Source organism: Gymnoscopelus microlampas (assembly GCF_963454915.1).
Source record: "Gymnoscopelus microlampas genome assembly, chromosome: 20".
Taxonomy (NCBI): Eukaryota; Metazoa; Chordata; class Actinopteri; order Myctophiformes; family Myctophidae; genus Gymnoscopelus; species Gymnoscopelus microlampas.
The window spans coordinates 22,173,544-22,192,741 of record NC_139957.1 but is presented as its reverse complement, the minus strand read 5'-3'; the positions used below and the strand labels follow the sequence as shown (position 1 = coordinate 22,192,741).

General features: G+C 42.0%; 1 protein-coding gene across 3 annotated transcripts; it reads right to left on the bottom strand.

Moving 5' to 3' along the window:
• Positions 1-298: 298 nt before the first annotated feature.
• On the bottom strand, positions 299-14,987 carry LOC311035773 (serine/threonine-protein kinase PAK 2-like). Of its 3 annotated transcripts, none has more exons than XM_084044208.1 (15): positions 14,684-14,987; positions 8,809-8,984; positions 8,611-8,717; positions 8,101-8,248; positions 7,857-7,873; positions 7,552-7,665; positions 6,983-7,106; positions 6,520-6,583; positions 6,293-6,341; positions 5,716-5,828; positions 5,298-5,415; positions 4,991-5,090; positions 4,259-4,455; positions 2,509-2,646; positions 299-2,003 (listed from the first exon to the last, which is right to left on the bottom strand). In XM_084044208.1, exons 2-15 carry the CDS (start codon positions 8,966-8,968, stop codon positions 1,917-1,919), a joined length of 1,536 nt encoding a protein of 511 aa, XP_083900334.1. In that variant the 5' UTR covers positions 8,969-8,984; positions 14,684-14,987; the 3' UTR covers positions 299-1,916. The 3 variants fall into 3 exon arrangements, with proteins under 3 accessions (XP_083900334.1, XP_083900333.1, XP_083900332.1); XM_084044207.1 differs by having other exon boundaries at positions 14,757-14,986; XM_084044206.1 differs by lacking the exon at positions 14,684-14,987 and adding an exon at positions 11,687-11,893.
• Positions 14,988-19,198: the final 4,211 nt, after the last annotated feature.

Here is a 19,198-nt window from a genome sequence, read left to right as displayed (position 1 = left end):
GGCAAGTAAATTCATGTTGAAATGTAACATTTAACATTTTTTCGAAGGAACAACTTCCAGTTCAGCAGTCCTTCCACCAGAACAGAGATTAGATCACAAATGAGGGGGAAGTCATATGTTTCAGACAGTTTCTGACAGACTGTATCCTGCCTGCTGTATCCCATAGAGGTATAGTATAACGCTGTATCCAGCTGAATTTATCTTTTTATAGTGTATCAGTTCAATGGTGCCATCTGGTGTCCAGAAATGTAACTCACAGCAATGACGATAGTTTCCCCATGAATAATTTTATATGAAGTCCATTCCAAGTTCATCTTTAATAATAACTTACATGCTGTGATTTCACAAGGCTTTGATTCACACGTAGGAGTCCTTGGCTTTATTATCTAAAACATACAGTATTGTTAACCTTTTGACTGAAATATGTGCTCTGGGCTAGAATCCTATGTCCTAAGACTTAATAGGGGTAATATCCCTCTCCATGACCTCAGGTGGGTTTTTCAAAACTCTCATGGCTAATATGAGCTCTGTGAAAACGTAATGAAATGGTATTTCTGAGAGATTCTATGGTCTTGACCTGTGTAGGGTACCAGATACAGTAACTGGGGTTTGCTGCATCAGGGCAGTTGGGATAGTTTCAGGTAAATTGCCAACATAAAAAATATTTTCATACTTTCATACAGTATAATGGTCTCACTGGGAGTGTTTATCATCTGTGGTGAATCCCACCTATCTGTTACTCCAAGCAGGTTAAAAATACAAACACAAGGAATTGTTTTACCCTGGTCTGATGCTGTCACTTATTAATCCAGTTCATTAATGCACAGAGAGATAGAATTGATGTGAAAAAAACAAATAAAAAAAAGAATCTGGTTCATATTATGGCCATTTTTCATATTAGTTGTATATATAACACAATGATAGACAAACTTTAAAAAAAGCTGGAGAACTTTTCAGATGAAGACTGGACATCAGCCAATGAAAGTACATAACATACAAAACAATGCAAAAAAAAGTCCTCCAGTTCTGTATACAAATTTAAAAAACAATATCAACCAACATCAAGGCATGGCATGTAGAGGAAATAACAAAATACAACATATGAAAAATGCATATTCTCCAACAATGGCAGTCAGCTACAACTGAGCGACAGTTCTCACATGACAACAACCATTGTGTTCAAATTTGTTTCCGTACACCATTCATGTGTGTTTGAGAGAAGGAATGAATGAAGTCTGTGAGATAAAAATGGTGTGTTTCTGTGCATCAACTCTTGGTTAATCACCAACACAAATATGCAGGTAAGAAGAAGGGACACTTAACAAATGAATGGGAAACTGGAAAAAAACAAAAATAATCCTCACATCCTTGCCTCGGTATTGTAGAACATGCTGATAAAATGTGGAGTAGAGGGGTTCGCTGCATGAGTCTATGGAACACGGCACAAAAGGCACACAGGCTAAAAAAGGCACATTGGCAGAAATGGCACATGGCCACCAAATCTAAAACTAAATCTAGTATCAGTCGAGAAACCCTGGAGATTGTGCAAAGTCATTTGAAGATTAGCAAAATTATCAGCAATCAGAGACACGAACCAATTATCAGACATGAGAACCATTCAAAGTTGCTAAGCTAAGGGATGTCATCGGGGTAGAACATTAACTCCAGCCTCCAGCTAACAAAACAAGTAGTTGTGGTCTTTAGCTGGTGTTACAGTACTGTACGTCTCCTCCACCAGCCACTTTGGCACGCAGGAGGCAATCTTTATTTGAAGGTTCTCCTCGTCGGTAAAATAGTCAAAGTGGCTGGTGAACAAAAATTTAGGGGGGAAAAAAAATCGTTCGATTCCTGCCCTGATTATCATAAATAGACCAGTAGAGGATGAGAGTTAGCACAGAATCCACTGGCATTGCTGCTTAGCGGTTGCTCCTCATTGCCTCCTTGGCTGCCAAGATTAAGGGTGTGAGGCTGGACAAAGGCTTGGCCATTTTCAGGAATGGGTGCTGCAGGGACACGCAGAAAAGAGAAAGTTCACATTAGATATAACGAAGTTAACGACACAGGGGAAAATAGCCGTATTTCCAATTTTCGGTACTTTTACTTCTACTCCACTACATCCGAGAGGCAAATATCATACTTGCTCATGCTCCACTACAATTATTTGAAAACTTTAGTTACTAGTTACTTTGTAGATTTTGATTATTATTACAAAACATACATTAACCACTTCAGCCCTATATACATTTCGGCCATTGCAATGCGACGCATTGTGAGCTTGAAAATCTGCTATTCTCAAAAGATCTTTATACATTTGAAAAGTTGTGAAATGGGACATTTTTGCACTTTCTGCTTTTGGTACTTTAAGTACATTTTGATAACAATACTTTTGTACTTACTCAAATACATTTTGAATTACAGACTTTTACTTGTAACAGAGTATTTCTACATAGCAGTATTGATACTTTTACTTAAGTAAAACATGCGAGAACTTCTTCCACCACTGCTTACCTGCAGCAGCTCTTTGCCACTTCCTCGTTTCTCCACGTCCATCTCCAGACAGCGAGACAGAAAGGACCTGAAGACAGGGGACAGCTTCTCTGGACTCTGCAGCTCAGGAGTCCCATTGGTGGCAATCAGATACAGAGCCTGTATGACAACAGCACATGGTAACTCAACACATTTTACAGAATGGTAAGACAAACAGAGCAAGGTAAGATGCGATGATATAACTATCTTTATCATTGCGGTCATACAGAAACCTTGTATCTCCATATTAATGCCCTACTTTGTCATAGCAAGCTTGTTGTCACGCAAAAGTAGTAAAAGTAGCAGATCTACAAGCCCACAACGCCTCGTGAGCTTGTAGATCTGCTATTTTAGCTATTTAAAATAAAACATGTAAAGTGATTAACCACTTGAACCCAAGCATCGCTATTCCGAGTGGAACATTCGCTAAAAATAGCACGTTGTGGGCTTTTTGAGATTGTGAGATTTGGTGTAGAGTGAAACAAGAGCATACCAAATACAGTTACAACTCTGTTTTTTTTAAGTATAGAGATTTTAAGAGGTGAAATCGGTCTGTGGAGTTTATAAATATTTAACCAATGAAAAGTATTAAGAAGAGCTGCCTTGTGACAAAATAGTAACTAACTATATTAGGTCCATTGGAACACAGGCTCTTTTCTCCATTTCCTGGTTTCCACATGACAATGTACAACATATGTACTGTCAATACTTTAATTTGCATTCATCCATACATACAGTAGTCACAGTAGAAGCGCCCAATTCTCCACTTCTCTCGTCAATGATAGAGTGTACTGTATGTAGACGATTATTTCTCAAACGTTTTAGACCTTACACAAACCTACAAATTACAACACGTTTGTGTGTCACAAATTTCTTGTAGTCGCTAAATGTATTGTCTGCTAAGAAGAGAGCCAGCAAAAGAGGTTGAATCTTGAAAATCTGTGATGGTATGAATATACAGTATTATGTTCCAGCAGTGAAGCAAAGACAGTTGTAAAAAGTGGAACTGTTCATGTACATTTTTATGAAAATTCTGTTCAAATATTAGAATATGGACTCATTCATATATTACAGACAGCTTCATCCTGTAAACAATAACAATACCGTCCTGAACATTCCAACCATTGTGAACTTCCTGTTTATAACCACTGTCCAGGGAAATGACAAACTATCAGACTTTCTACAAAAAAGGTCTATAATATTTAGGATTTTTAGGACCAGTAACGGTGGGACTCTAAGGATTGCTAGGTTGATTAGACGGTCTGTTCACCATTATCTTGAAAACTACTGGTTGGATTGCCATGGTGCCACCCATAGGCCAAAATATCCAGTTGCACTCATATCATCGCAAAATCTAATGGGCAGATTGTCATGAAACTTAATGTGTTCAGCAAGGATTCACCCTACTGATTTAGGTGATCCCAAATCCTTTCATCTAGCACCACCCATAGGCCAAACGTTGCACCTGCGCACAAGTTATCCCAAAATCAAATGGGTAGATTCATTGCCATGAAACTTGCTAAGCACATTCAGATCCATGGAAGATGAACCCTAACTATTTGAAAAACCCCATGGTTTTTCCTCTAGCACCACCCTTTGGCCAATTTCCAGTTGGGTGTAAGGAGAATCACAGTGTTTAAAGGCCAGGCTTTTAGACGGTCGGCATTGTTTACAGAATTAAACAAATGTATGATTATAATTACAGTATTTAAGTGCCCGCCAACACACTCACCCTGAGAGGGTTCTCGTTGAGGTACGGGGGCTCGCCCTCCACCATCTCTATTGCCATTATGCCCAGGGACCAGATGTCCACTTTAGGCCCATAGGCCTTCCTGGTCACCACCTCAGGGGCCATCCAATATGGAGTCCCCACCATGGTGCTGCGTTTGCTCTGCTCTGGGGTAATCTGGGCACAGAAGCCAAAATCGGCTGGAGGGGAGAGAGAGGAAAAGAGAGATAGAGGGGGTCAGTTTAATCAGTGTTGTACAGAGGTACCCTTTTAGTTGAATTGTTATGGGAAGTTCAACGCAATAAATATCCTTTTCTTACCGTTCAGTTAAGCACTGTATAAAGAAGAATGTCTTGTGTGCTAACACAGTGGTTCTCAACCTGTGGGTCGTTGTCATTGTTTTCTCACTCAACAGTAAACAAATCAACATACAGTATAAGTGTATACAGGGTATCTGCACATTTCTAAAGTGACAATTTAAGGACTTTTAAGACCTTTTAGTACCAAATTGCCAATTTTCACAATATTTATCTGTGCAACCGAGTCAAACTCAAGTAAATGCTAACATGCTGTATGTGTGTTTGACTTTGTACACATCTCTGTGTGTGTGTGTGTGTGTGTGTGTGTGTGTGTGTGTGTGTGTGTGTGTGTGTGTGTGTGTGTGTGTGTGTGTGTGTGTGTGTGTGTGTGTGTGTGTGTGCGTGCGTGCGTGCGTGCGTGCGTGCGTTCCCTTACTGAGTTTGACTGATCCATCCATTCCCAGCAGTACGTTGTCACTCTTAATATCTCTGTGGATGACCTGGTTTGCATGGAGGAACTCAAGAGCCTGGATACACTGGAGAGAGAGAGAGAGACATAAACTAAAATGTTTGTGCTGTCCAATGCAGTCTGACCTCTATGATGACCTCTACTATACCAAGTCACCCTCCTCTTCAACCTCCCTCCTCCATTCCTTTCCCTAATACCCCAACTCTCTCTTCCTTTTATCTCCTCCCTGCTCCTCCACTCTCTTTTCTGCATTCCTCTCCCGGTCTCTACGTACCTCTCTGCAGACAGCAGCGATCTGAGCCTCGTCCATGCAGGTCTCTGTCACCACGTCTGTTAGCGAACCGCCAGCCAGATACTCCATCACCACAAACAGCTCATCTCCTACCAGGAAACTACACACACACACACACACACACACACACACACACACACACACACACACACACACACACACACACACACACACACACACACACACACACACACACACACACACACACACACACACACACACACACACACACACACACACACACACACACACACACACACAGATGATGCAAGGCAATAGTTGACGGCCATTTAAGCCTGATACTTTGTCACATTATGGAGTCTCGTGCTGAAAATCGTCCGATGGAGCATGTGGAGTGTGTTTGTGTGTGTGTGTGTGTGGGGGGGGGGGGGGGCCTTACCTGTCTAAGAAGTTAACAATATTGGGGTTCTTCATTTCCTTCATCACCAGAATCTCATTGATAATCAGCTCTTTCTTGGGCTGTTTCTGCAGGTTGATCTGTTTGATGGCAACCTGTAAAACACATTTCACATGAACATAGTAGCACAGATGCAGAACATACATACATTTACACATTTATGAAAGGTGATATAGAAACAGTTTATTATTTTTAGTTGTGGTGTTGGTAGCGTAAGTCATATGGATGCATTCTGACTACTGCTAACTACGCAGCAGTAGGTGCTAACAATATGTCCCTTAATGGCTGGCAATGAAGAGATCATTATATAAAGGTCAACATGGAAAATCATTGTGGCACATATACGTATGTAAATACAAACAAAATAGCCGGTTTGAATGGAAAACCACATACTAGCTCAACATAATGTTGTTTTTGTAGATCAGCTTCTCCATGTCTATCTACATAAATACTGAATCACACCAAAGTGAAACTGGAAAATACATTTGAGTAGTACACATGACATTTAAAAAGACTTCCTCTTTGCTGATGGCATAGTTCAACAGTGCTGTAACCGTACCTCCTGACCCGTGGCCACATCTATGGCTGTGTATACCGTTCCAGATGCCCTGAGGAACAAGGAAATAAATGGAACAGGAGTCACATTTTTATGCTTGTTTCAAGCATTTCCCCCCACAGTACAAAGTATGTTTGTAGTTGTTTGTTTTTGACAAGGACAGATACAAAATACATTTACTGCCAAAGTTAAGTATTCCGTTATTTAAATAACCCTGCACACTGACTCACCCCTGGCCAATCTTCTCGTACCGCGTGTACTTCTTCTTAGGATCTCCAATGCTGACAATGGTTCCTAAGAATCATCAAAACTAGCAGGTGAAAACACAGCATTGACAGTACACATGAAGTGTGTACGCATACAGTATGTACATATCAGTGGAGTACTGTATGTGTAGAGTATATATGTCTGTGTGGCTGTGTGGTTGTTTGTTAGGTAATACGCCTCTGTGTCCATTTGTGTGAGTGTGTGTGTATTTGAGTATGTACATACTGTATACTGTTTAAGCACTTTAGCTCTACAGTACTTACTTAATCGTACAGTCAACAGTGAAAATAGATGATCTACTGTATAAGCTCAAATCGCGTCGCAATGTGACACTTTTTTTTTGCAAATTCTGAAAACTGTATAATTTTCTACTATAATGACAAGCCCAAAATAGGGAATCCACCAGGTTGAAAGTGGTTAACATACTGAGTTTGTCCATGATCTCCTCGTCGGTCATCTTGCCGCTGCTTCCCTTCTTCTTCTGCCTGTCAGCCGCCTTGGAAGCCGAGTCAGTCTCTGGGAGTGGGTCGATCACTGACCGCGTGTACACCTGACACACCAGAGCACAGGTACATGCATTCTCCTCTTTCACATTTTGGAATTATAATTCCAGTGCTTACTTCTTTGTACTAAAACACTCAAATCATTAAACATCGTCCGTCGTCCATCTATGGATGGATCTTCTAAACACGGGACACTTACAAAAAAACAAAAAGGCTTATTATGGACCCTAAAATGCTTCCATATGAAATTATGTGGTTCTAAAAAAGATTAGATATAAAAGATAGATATAAAAGAACAATAATGGGCTGATTATATCAACCCATATAAGATGGTTCTATTTTACGTTGCCATAATAATGTATATTGCCTGCTATCGAATCTGGGATCCTCAATTTAATTAGCTTTGGGAAGATACGCTTTTTGACACTTTTCTTTACTACTACGCAGATAAAAACTAAGTGCTAGCAGTTGTCGGTCAGCATGACGACTCACAGATTTTGTGTGCTCCGGCCTTGGCGCCACCACCGGAGGCGGAGCTTCATCGTCATCGTCATCAACCCCATCCTTACCGATCAACGGCGAGGTGTCTGTACCCTGTTTACCTGGCTGCAACAGCGAGCACGGACACAGGCATGTGAAACACAGTACAGGTCGCAATAGTACGTCTCACTTTCGTGACAGTGTCTCTCAGAATACATTGTTGCTCCATAGAGACACTGTGACTCACTTGAAAAGACAGGCAGTGTACAGTCAACTTCATACATTTTTGCAAGAATGGATGACATGAAATTACTCACCAACTGTGCATCTTTATCTGTAGGAGAGACGGAGAGAGAGAGAGAGAGAAAGAGAAAGAGAGAGCACAATGTCAAGGGTCAGGTTTCTCTGTAAAGCCTAGCCTAAGATTCGCAACAAGACAAGTATGACAGTTTCATGCACCAAAAATTGGCGATCTACAAGCTCACAACGCGTAATGAATGCAACGCGTTGTGAGCTTGTATTAGTAGAAGTAGGAGACAGGCGGACATCAGGGGCACGGACCTGAGGCAGAAAAGCTAAGGTATTTCTGTTTGTTGCTGGTTGAGTCATAGAACTTGAGAATGTCGAGGACAGCCTGAGGATTCTGCTTCTGTTCTGATTTACTGATGTTGGACGTCTGAAGGAGACGGGCCCACTGATCTGGCATGCCCTGGACACAGACACACACACACACACACACACACACACACACACACACACACACACACACACAATTCAGCAAATTAAGTGAATAATAATAATAATTCTTGGTTCTCAAACATTTTCATGTGAAGGTAAAAAAAAAATCTGAAAATAGCGGATCTACAATACTTAGTAGAATAACCAAAACAAGCGTTTAAACAAAAGAGAGCAGGAATTCTACTACAGGTACACAGAAGACACATACACATGGATATATAGGCTGGTGACACGCACGCACGCACGCACGCACACGCACACGCACACGCACACGCACACGCACAGGCACAGGCACGCACACACACACACACACACACACACACACACACTTACAGTGAACTCTCCGGTGACAGCATCAAAGCCAACATGGATGGTGTGTTCAAAGTCTGAGGGGGAAGAGATCTCCGGTCTGTCCTTGTCGCGGTCTTTCTTTCTGCCTCCTGCGGACAGAGGTCAAAGGTTAAGATCTGGTTATAGGTTCTTTGGCTTCGCATGCCGTGTGCTTGTCTCTGCGTTTACAGTCTCTCTCACCCTTCTCCGAGGCAAAGATGGAGATGATCTTGTTTCTGGACTTCTTCTCTTCTGGTACGGAGGGCAGCGGCCGTGAGCTGTCCTTGGCTCCTCCTCCTTGGCTGCTCATCCTGACAGGGGGGGCGGGGGGCTTGTCCTCACACACTCCGCTGTCACACATCTACACACATGTACACCTGTGAGATAAAAGAGATTCAGACACGTAAATGCATGATCACACACATGTGTACGCCACCCATTATATGTCAACAGACGCTCACATCCAGAAGAGAAATGTGAGACTGTCAATCTCTAGATACTGTAAATGTGTGTATCTGTCCTTTGCGTATCTCATGAACCGACCGACCGATTTCAAACTCTGAGAGGTTGGTCGGATCTGTGATTCTCCAAAGAATATTGATAAACCTGCAAATACGCATCTATGGTCGAATCAGCCCTTGGTATCTCCATATATAGGCATAAAAGGGACACAGACAGATAGATGAAGAGATCTCCACATATGGGCATAAAATAGACACAGGCAGATGGACAGATACATAGATCAGAAAGTGGCACAGACGGGTGCAACAGCTAGCCTGACAACGTGTGCAACCTTGCATAAGGTTGCCCCCCATGCCCCCCAGAGGGGAATGCGTTTCCCAACGGGCATCGTTCCCAATGGCATCGGCCTAGCCAATCAAATACAGATACTTAGCCACACACCATAGCCTCCTAATAGGCCAAGATTTGGCAAAAATGGGCACACATTTGGCAAAAATAGAAGATCTACAAGCTCACATGGCTGTTGATGCACAACAAAGTATATAGTGTTTAAGTTGAAGTATAAAACCAGAATTAAATCTAAGGTAACAAACAGAAGCAGTGCTCCATAGTATACATCTACATTTAGCCTTTGTTCAAAAGATAAAAACAACAACTAAGCAACAAGACAACAATCACACAGCAGCACTATACTGTTATCAAAACAAACTGAACCAGACACACTTACGTTACGTACAGAGACAAGACACGCTCAGACACACACCTACTGTACTATGTCTGCCAGCCGCATTGCTGTCTGGTTTGGTCTCCTACTGAATGCGTTTGAAAGAAGGGAACAGAAAGAGTGAGCAGGAAGTAAAGTTGACAGGGTGATGTGACGTGTTGGGTCTCGTTCATGGCTTTGCAAATGAATGAGGAAGGAAGAGAGCGAGACAGAGCAAAGAATATCACTGACTCTGAGTGAGAGACTGAGTATGTTATGAAAGGAGTAGAAGATAGAAAGAGTAAGGAGGGAAGGACAGGGATGTAATACAGAGCGGGGGTGGAGAAAGACTGTGTCTACATGTGACCTACATATAAAAAGAAATGTTGATTTAACACAAAATGGACTAAGAGTTCGACTATTGGGTGCCTTGTTGGTGCAGTGCACGGAACGTGTGCTCCTTGTGGGCCACGTGGACCCGGGTTTGAGTCTAGTCGCCATCATGTCTTGCATGTCTCTCCTCTCTCTGCCCTTGGATACCTGTCTTTCTAATCTCTACACTCTCCTGTCTGAACAATGGAGCATAAAATGTGAGGGGGGAAAAAGAAAGAAAAAAAACAACACGCTAACACTCTTGCACTCAAGGTTGAGTCTCTGAGTGTCATTGGTTGTCCTCATAAAAAGGTGAAAAACAGATTATGACCACTTTATAACCTGCTTCGAACACATACATACACACACACCTCCAAAGTCCATATACATATGTACACGCATGTATTTGGAGGTTGCTACCTGCATCCAGTTAAAAAGACTGGCAATGACCGACAAGGCAGTCAAGGGCATGGTACGCATTACTTTCAGGGCATGATGCACCCCTACAACTAGTCTGTATACACAGTAGAGTGTCTGCTAAATGGCAAAATTGTACACACACACACACACACACACACACACACACACACACACACACACACACACACACACACACACACACACACACACACACACACACACACACACACACACACAGTGACATCACAGACACGAAACAGGAAGCAAACAAAGGTTTCCTCACTTCCTGTGTCTGATCCCGCTGACACAGTCTGAGTTAACCTGGATAACAAGTGTGGCTTACTTTCTGAGTCAGATGGGCTGGCCCGGTACTAGGAAAGCAACAAGCATTGCATGCATGTTAGCATGTAGGCTGCCTTAAGTTGTACCTACTGCTGTGCTTCAAACTTAATGCAAATTCTGACGCATTGCAGGTCAATTCAGCGAGCCAATCATGGTCCACACATTCCACTGAGGAGGTGATCAGCTTGCTACAGGCTTTGCTTAATGCATTTGTCATTGTCAGTGTTCAACAATGTATTACACTACAATATACTACAAATTGACCCTTGGAGGTAAGAAAGATAACCTTGAACAGTGACCCACATCAACAGTATAGGTCTAATCTTATGAAAATGCCACTTGAGTTGATTCATGTTGGATTATTTGGATGATGTATAAAAACCTACTCCTCAGCCAGAATTCAACGTTCCTCATAGACATGTTTGCTCTGAATATTCTACTCTGATTATTGCAAGTTGAAACCACAATTTCATGTAAGCTTATAAGCTGTAAACCTAAACTAGGTTAGTACTGTAGTACCCAACAGTGATTTGCTACAGTTCAGAATCAGGATAACTATGTGATAAGACAGCCTGTCTGCAACACGTTATGACAGTAACATTAATTGTTAGTGTCAAATCTTGAAATTACAAAATGACACCAAGCCATGACATTGTAAAGAAAGCACACAGTCAACTTACATACCATGCTCTCCTAATGTACCTCTCTGTACTTCTTGGTCACCTTCCTCCTTTTCAACGAGGAAGGCCATTAGTTGTTGAGGTAATGGATACTACTTACCCCTTTGTTCCCTCTTCTGTGCCTTACAGAAGACCAGTAAAAGACAATAACAGCTTTTGTTATATTCCCTGGTCGGGTGTACAGTATCTACGGTCTTCTCTTTCGCTCCTTTATCTAGCTATCTCTTACTATTTCCTTCTCCTTCTAGGTCTCTCTCTTTCTCCCTCTTCTCAGGGCAGGTTATAGCAGGCTGGCTCATTCCTCAGTGGTCCAGGAGACAACAAGTACTGTCTTGTCCCTGCAGAGTAAAATTAGAGCCCAGCCCAGCCTTAATGTGCATCTTCAAATTGTGTGTGTGTGTGTGTGTGTGTGTGTGTGTGTGTGTGTGTGTGTGTGTGTGTGTGTGTGTGTGTGTGTGTGTGTGTGTGTGTGTGTGTGTGTGCGCGCGTGCGCATACGTGTGTGCAATGCATGCTGGACTGACTAATGGGTGCTGGTGGGCCAGGCTGAGACATGTTGTCTCGGGAGGAATTCCATAGCTGCAGGGGAAGGGTGGGTGTGTCCTCCCAGGCCATCAATGTGTATGCCATGCCCCTGTCCAAGCGCATTCACTTACTGCAAGAACCGGGGGGCTTGCTTAGTTCAGTGTGATCGTGTTTGAAATTTCTGTTGTTTTAAGATGGGCTTAATGAATGCCACAACACATTCTCCAGGTGAGTAAGCAGGTGAACAGCCTGGTTCCACCATACGTCATTGTTGGGTTGTCTAAAAAGCCAGTGGTTCTCAAACTAACCATAAGCCTTTTGCAGGTTTCCTCTTTAAGGCATGGCTCCTACTAGAAGACGTGACATCTAGAAGAGGGTCTATCTGTCTGTGTTTGTCTGTCTGCAGCTAATTATGCAAACCGCTGAACTGATCAGTTCCAAATTTCGGCCAAGGAAGTAAGTCCCAGAATATTTTGTAGTTGTACATATTGTGAATGTATTTTATTATTATTTTATTACAGTATTTTTATTTACTTTTATTTACTTTTTATAGTAATTAGAGGTTTGGGCCACTATGCGGCCCTCACACCTACGTCGCACCGCCGATCCGACCAATATGCCCATATATGAAGATCTCTGTATCTTTCAGTCCATATCCCTTATTTATGCTCATATATGGAGCTGACTGATTTGTTTGCACCTGATGCCATGACGACACATTGAGGTTAGACAACACACTCCATATTTAGGCATAGCTGCATTGGGAACTCCTTATATGGTTATAGCTGAGTCATAGTGACATGAGCGTGACGACGTGGTCCGCCGGCCGGTCCTTCCTGAAGCCAATTTTAATATAATTATTAGATTTTATGCTGGAAGTCAAAGGGGGTTAGAAACGTTGACCAAATATGGAGATGACTGTCATCATAGTACTGATGCCATAATACTAACATCATAGATGACTGACATCATAGACTGGCCACTTAACATCAGAGATCCACAGGGAGGCCACACTGCTATTAGGCCTGTCTTGCTTCCACTTTATATATCCCCTGAGATTTAAATGAACATGCATTTAGTATATGGTTCAAATGATTTCTTGCTCAATTTGGACAGAAACTGCCACTCTAGCTGTTCCAGTGCTAACTTTAGGCCACCAATCACCATACCACACTGCTTCTCTCAAATCATAGGCATTTTAGAAAAAAGAATGTTCACTGAGATGCTGTAAAAACACCCCAACATTCTAACCTCCTTCCCTTGCCCAATGCTAAAATTATATATTCTTTCCGATTTCTATTCCTCATTCCTCTGCTCACTCTGTTTTGCTGCACTTTCTATTCCCTGTGCCTGGCGGTCTCTAAGGGAAGCCCGCTTCCTCATCCTGGAACTCCCTGACCACCAGAGGGTCACACGGCCATGCTGACCAACCAAACGAGAGCGAGCAAAGACGTCGAGCTGTTTACAGGAAGTGAACTGAACAGCAGGCTTTTGTATTTGGCTTCTATAAAAGGAAATTCTGCACAGGACTTCCTGGAAGGAGTGATGTAGGCCTGCCCTCTACCGCCGCCCATCAGAATCCCCCCTTCATTCACTAACAGAAACATAGGACACACACACACTATTACTATTTTTAAGTATTTGATGTATTATGTGTATTATTATGATGTTTTATGTATTATCTTGTGTCCTTGCTTACTGTAAGTCGCTCTGGATTAAGAGCGTCTGCTAAATGCCTAAACTGTAAACTGTACAACAGAAGACTTGTCACTAATTATGGGCCTGGCAACACCTGCAGCAACAAACACACTGGCCAGCTATACACTAAACACTTTATCCTGTTATTCAAACAGCTGCCACTCCCCTATGTCAACAGCTTGATTGATAAAACTACCAACCTGGCAGCCTGAGCTCTCCAACCAAAGCAACCTCCTGGCAAGATTCAGACCCAGGTGGGCTCATAGTATATCAAAGGAATTCAATGTGTGTCGTTTCTTCACACATGGGTCACATATCAAAATCAATATTATTGATGTACTTTATACATTTCCTAAACCAATGCTGGTTGAATGGCATGCACTTTGACAGAGAATAGCAGTGTAAAGGTGATTTCCCAGCTTGTTCTTACAGTAGGCCACATTAAGCAGTTGTCCAGAAGTAAATACTACTTGAGTCATATATTTCAGTATTTCACTTTCCTGCTCTTGTACTTATTCATGTCATGCAAGAATGACAAGGAGACCGTACTACTACTAATGCAATCACAAAAGGGTTATTACTATATTAATAGCCTACTACAGGCTACTATACCATCCCCTGGTCTGTCATTAACTTAGAAAACAAACTCTCTGAACCCACAACACTGCTAGGACTAGGTCAAACAGGATCGTTAGTATGTCTATGTATCACTTCTATGTTATTTATAGGTCTTTGCTGATGTAAAAACACATTTGGCTATTTGTGATCAGTCAAATTGATAATCAATTATGAAATAGATCAATCGCATCCAGTGATCCAAGTTAAAACCAGTCTGATGAGTAGAAAAAGAATGAGGAACATGATAACTCACTCACCATTATGTATAACCCCCTGCTATGAGTGCTACTATCCCTTCTTCATTGATTCACAAACAAAGCCAAAACTCACCAGTTGCTGTCAAACGCAAAAAAAAGAAGAAGTGGAAAAAGGCAACCTTTTGAAACCCCGCCCCAGCCACGCGCGCTGATTCTTGTCGCAAAAAAACACCCCTTTGATTTGGTGCAGATTTATAGTAATAATGGCAGCAAGTCAGTCTGACATTGAAGCGGCGACACATGCGCCGAAAAATCACTAATCACTAATTTTCAATAGAAAGCTGCTAGCCTGCTACTACTTCTAAAGGGACTCCCTCTTTCTTTGGTGTTTCGCCCAGGTGGGTGTGGTTATATGCTATGATCCCATTCCCTGGCCTACACATATCGCCCTGACCTCACAGGAAGTATGCCTCAAACCTAACCTCAAAACCACGCCCATCTGGTCGGAACAACGAGAAAAGAGAGAGTCCGTACTGCTAAAGCCTGCCCTGCTTTGGTGCGGAAATAACCAGTGTTGCCAGATATTGCGAAGGAAATAAGCAACCTGGTGGTGTATGAAAAAACAAGCCTAAAGACATGACATGAGCACTTTAACCTATTTGAAAATAGCCGATCTACAAGCTCACAACGCGTCACCATGTGACGTGTTGTGAGCTTTAGCTATTTTCAAAGAAAGAGAAAAGTCAAAATTGTGGAATATTTTCCAATCCAACAAATCTTGTGTGGCGGTCTCTGGCACAAAATATTTCCAGAAGGGGGGGGGGGGGGGGGGCCGGGACTGCGGACTGCAGCGGACAAATTCATATTAATGTATTGTGGGCTGAGGGTCCTTGAAATGAAAATGTTTGATAACCACTGGTTTAAAGAACAATAGGAAACAAGCCCAAATAAGTAACTACTCTTTTAGAAGCACAAGCCCAAAAAAACGCAACCACCAATATTTACAAGCAACTTTACAGAAAAAGAAGCCCAAAGTCGCTTATAATAAGCAGACCTGGCAACACTAGAAATAACCACGTGAATGATGACGTTTGAACTTTGAAGCAGAGCCATGAAGAGAGTTCTGACACTATCGTCCCATTGTAAGAATGGAATGACCGCTCTGTCTATCTCAATGAGATAGTTCCAATGTTTATAGCCCATAGGAGCCCGCTCTGCGTCTAGATCAAAGCGTGTCCGTTACTCGTTACCCTGGTTTGAAGCTCTTCTTTTCGCAGATGAGTGAGGCTGGGACCGAGGTTAGGTTTGAAGCCGCTTCGGTTGGTCACACACTAGCAGCGTGATCTAATATGATCACGCTACAACACTAGCGTTGACTCGGATTGTAAGAATGAAATGCAGAAATATTCGTTCTTTCTATCTCATGAGATAGTTCCAATGTTTGGAACTAAAGCCCTTTGCGGCCCGCTTAGAGGCGAGATCAAAGTGTGTCGTAACTCTCTCTATCTATGGGTCTGGGTTGGAGGTTTAAACATTTGGCGTGGCACTATCAGTGGTGGAAGCTTAGAGTCATAGAAGTACTCACATTTTGTACTTTAGTAAAAGTACCAATACCACAATATAGAAATACTCAGTTACAAATACAAGTCTGATATTCAAAATGTACTTCAGTAAAAGTACAAAAGTATTCGCATTAAAAAATGAAAGTTGAAAGTACTAATTTTGCATAATGTCTCATTTCACAAGTTTCCAAATGTATACAAATGCTTTGAAAATAACAGATCTTGTGAGGACCATTGTCCAAACAATGTGTACTTCTCAAATTCTACTATACTTGTGGGGACATTTGGCCCTCACTATTAGAGTACAAGTACACACACACACACATATATGTTAATGTGTTTGGTTAGTTGCCTGGGTTCCCTGTCATCATTACATACTGTCCTGCCATAGAAATATATGCCTAATCATTAACTCTTCATGATCTCAGTAGGCCTATCTGTCACTAGAGAATGTTAGTCTCTGTGACCACCTGATGAATTCTAAAGTGACTTAATTTAACTACTGGGGGGGGGGGGGTCATGGCAGGTTGGCGGTCAGTGGGGTTCAGTCAGCTGTCTGTACTTGTTGAGTATTTTGTCTGGCATTCTACCCTTTTTCCCATATGGTTCCTACAGACCATGGCTCATCAGTTGGGACTGCAAGATAGCTGCACCTGTATGGATGGGGATATCGGTATATTGTAACACAACACACACACACACACACACACACACACACACAGAGAGACAGACAGACAGACAGACGTTTTATTACTATATTTGGAAGAATATCTATATTTTAGGATGGCAATTTTCTAAATGGCATTTTCTTTTCTTTTTCATTTTTAACCCAAACCTGGAAGTCTGAGTTATACTTAATGGCGCGCTGGTGTTGGTGTCACAAATCAAAAATAGCAGATCTACAAGTGATCTACACTGTGTGATTTATTGTAAGCTTGTAAGTCGCCTGTTTTTGGTGTGTGACACTGGTGTGCAATTAAGTATAAATCAGGCATAAAATATTTTTTGAGTCCTTGTGAGGACCATTGTCCAAACAATGTCTACTTCTCAAATTCTACTATACTTGTGGGGACATTTCTCCCTCACTAGTAGAGTACAAGTACACACACACATATGTTAATGTGTTTGTTTAGTTGCCTGGGTTCCCTGTCATCATTACATACTGTCCTCCGTTCTCTACACTGGCTCCCCGTAGCGGCTCCCATCCAGTTTAAGACCCTGGTGCTAGCCTACAGGGCAGTGAAAGGAACAGCTCCTTCTTACCTCCAGGCTATGGTTGAGGCTTTACACCCCTGCCCGACCACTTTGGTCTGCCGCCTCGGGCGACTGGTTGCCTCGTCACTCAGTGGTCCTTCTGGCCGATCTACACGGTCACAGCTTTTCTCTGTTCTGGCCCACAGTGGTGGAATGAACTCCCCACTGATGTCAGGACAGCAGAGTCACTGCCCATCTTTCGCCGCAGGCTGAAAACACACCTCTTCAGGAAACACTACCCTGACCCCTTCCTCTTAGCCTTGCCTACTTGTTGTCAATTAGTTGTACGAGCTCTTGTTTTATTGGATCTTGTTTATTTGATACACTCATTTGTTTTAGCTCTGGCTCATTTGATTTATTATTTGGGGGCAGACAGCCATCGCTGTCTGCCCCCAACAACAACATTAGTGTGTTTGATACAAAGACCAACTCCTGGGACCAACTAGGGATGCAGTTCAAACACTGGTTTGAAACCAGTAGGTTGGAGGGCTACAATCACTTGGTGGGCTACAATCACTACAGTGTAGTTTCAAACTAGTAAGAACACTGATTTGAAACCAGCAGGTTGATAACTATCTTAGCTATCTAAGCTTAACCTGCTTAATGTTAGGTTGCTTAAAGGAGGTACTTAATGTATTATTATACATGTTCTTTACATTTTGTCCCCATCACACATATCATATGCATTGCATACTCCCTGTAACATTTATATGATCGCAAAAATCCCTCTCATGCCCCATCAACCAGTCAATCACAAATCAAATCAAATTAATCTTTATTTGTAAAGCGCATTTCATTGGACTAAATGTAAGTCTAGTATTATGCAGTGCATCACTTCCAAGACTCTTCCAAGAGAATCTCCCATCTGCAACATTTGACTGCACTACCTCCATCTCACCAGTAGATGTCAATAACATGCAAGTAATTAACTCATTTTCATTTATCAGAGATTCAGAAAAGTCTCGCTTTGCCCATCATCACATTCACATTTCACATTCCACAAAATGCCACACTTGTGATACTAAACTGTCTTGTGTCAAATTAGTTCCCTGTGGTGGATCCACATTTACTTACTGTTAGAAGTACAATTTTGAGGTATTTGTACTTCACTTTAATTTCCAATACTTTTACTTCTACTCCACTACATCTCGGATCCAAATATTATACTTTTACTCCACTACATTTATTTGGAAACTTTACAAAACATACATTACCCACTTCAGCCCTAGCCATTTCGGCCATTTGAAAATAGCCGATCTACAAGCTCACGACGACGTCACACTGATGAGAACCAGTATGCGTGCAACCAGTATGCGCGCAATGAAACCCATTCTATCAGCTCTCGCTAGGACGCGCCTCACTAGCCAACACACAAGAGGGGGTTGGGGTGTGCGTGTGCTGAAACCAGCGCACCCCGAAACAACAGGTTGGAAATTGATTGCGTGAAACAATCACCTGTGCGTCCAGTCTAAATGTTAGTAAACAAATAATTGGTCTATGCAATGCGACTTATTGTGATCTGCTATTTCCAAAATATTTTTATACATTTGAAGTACTTTTTCCACTACTGTTAGTCTCTCTATGGTTCAATCTTCTGACATCCCCCACTATGTTTTTTTGTTGAGTTTTTCTCTCTTTTTCTTGAACTGAGGAGACGAAAACCAAGACAGGGCGGAAACGGAAAGTCGTTGAAAGAAATAAAGACAGTGTAAGGTTTCTGACCAATGACCGTGAAGGAAACCGAGTTGCTCTTTGCGCT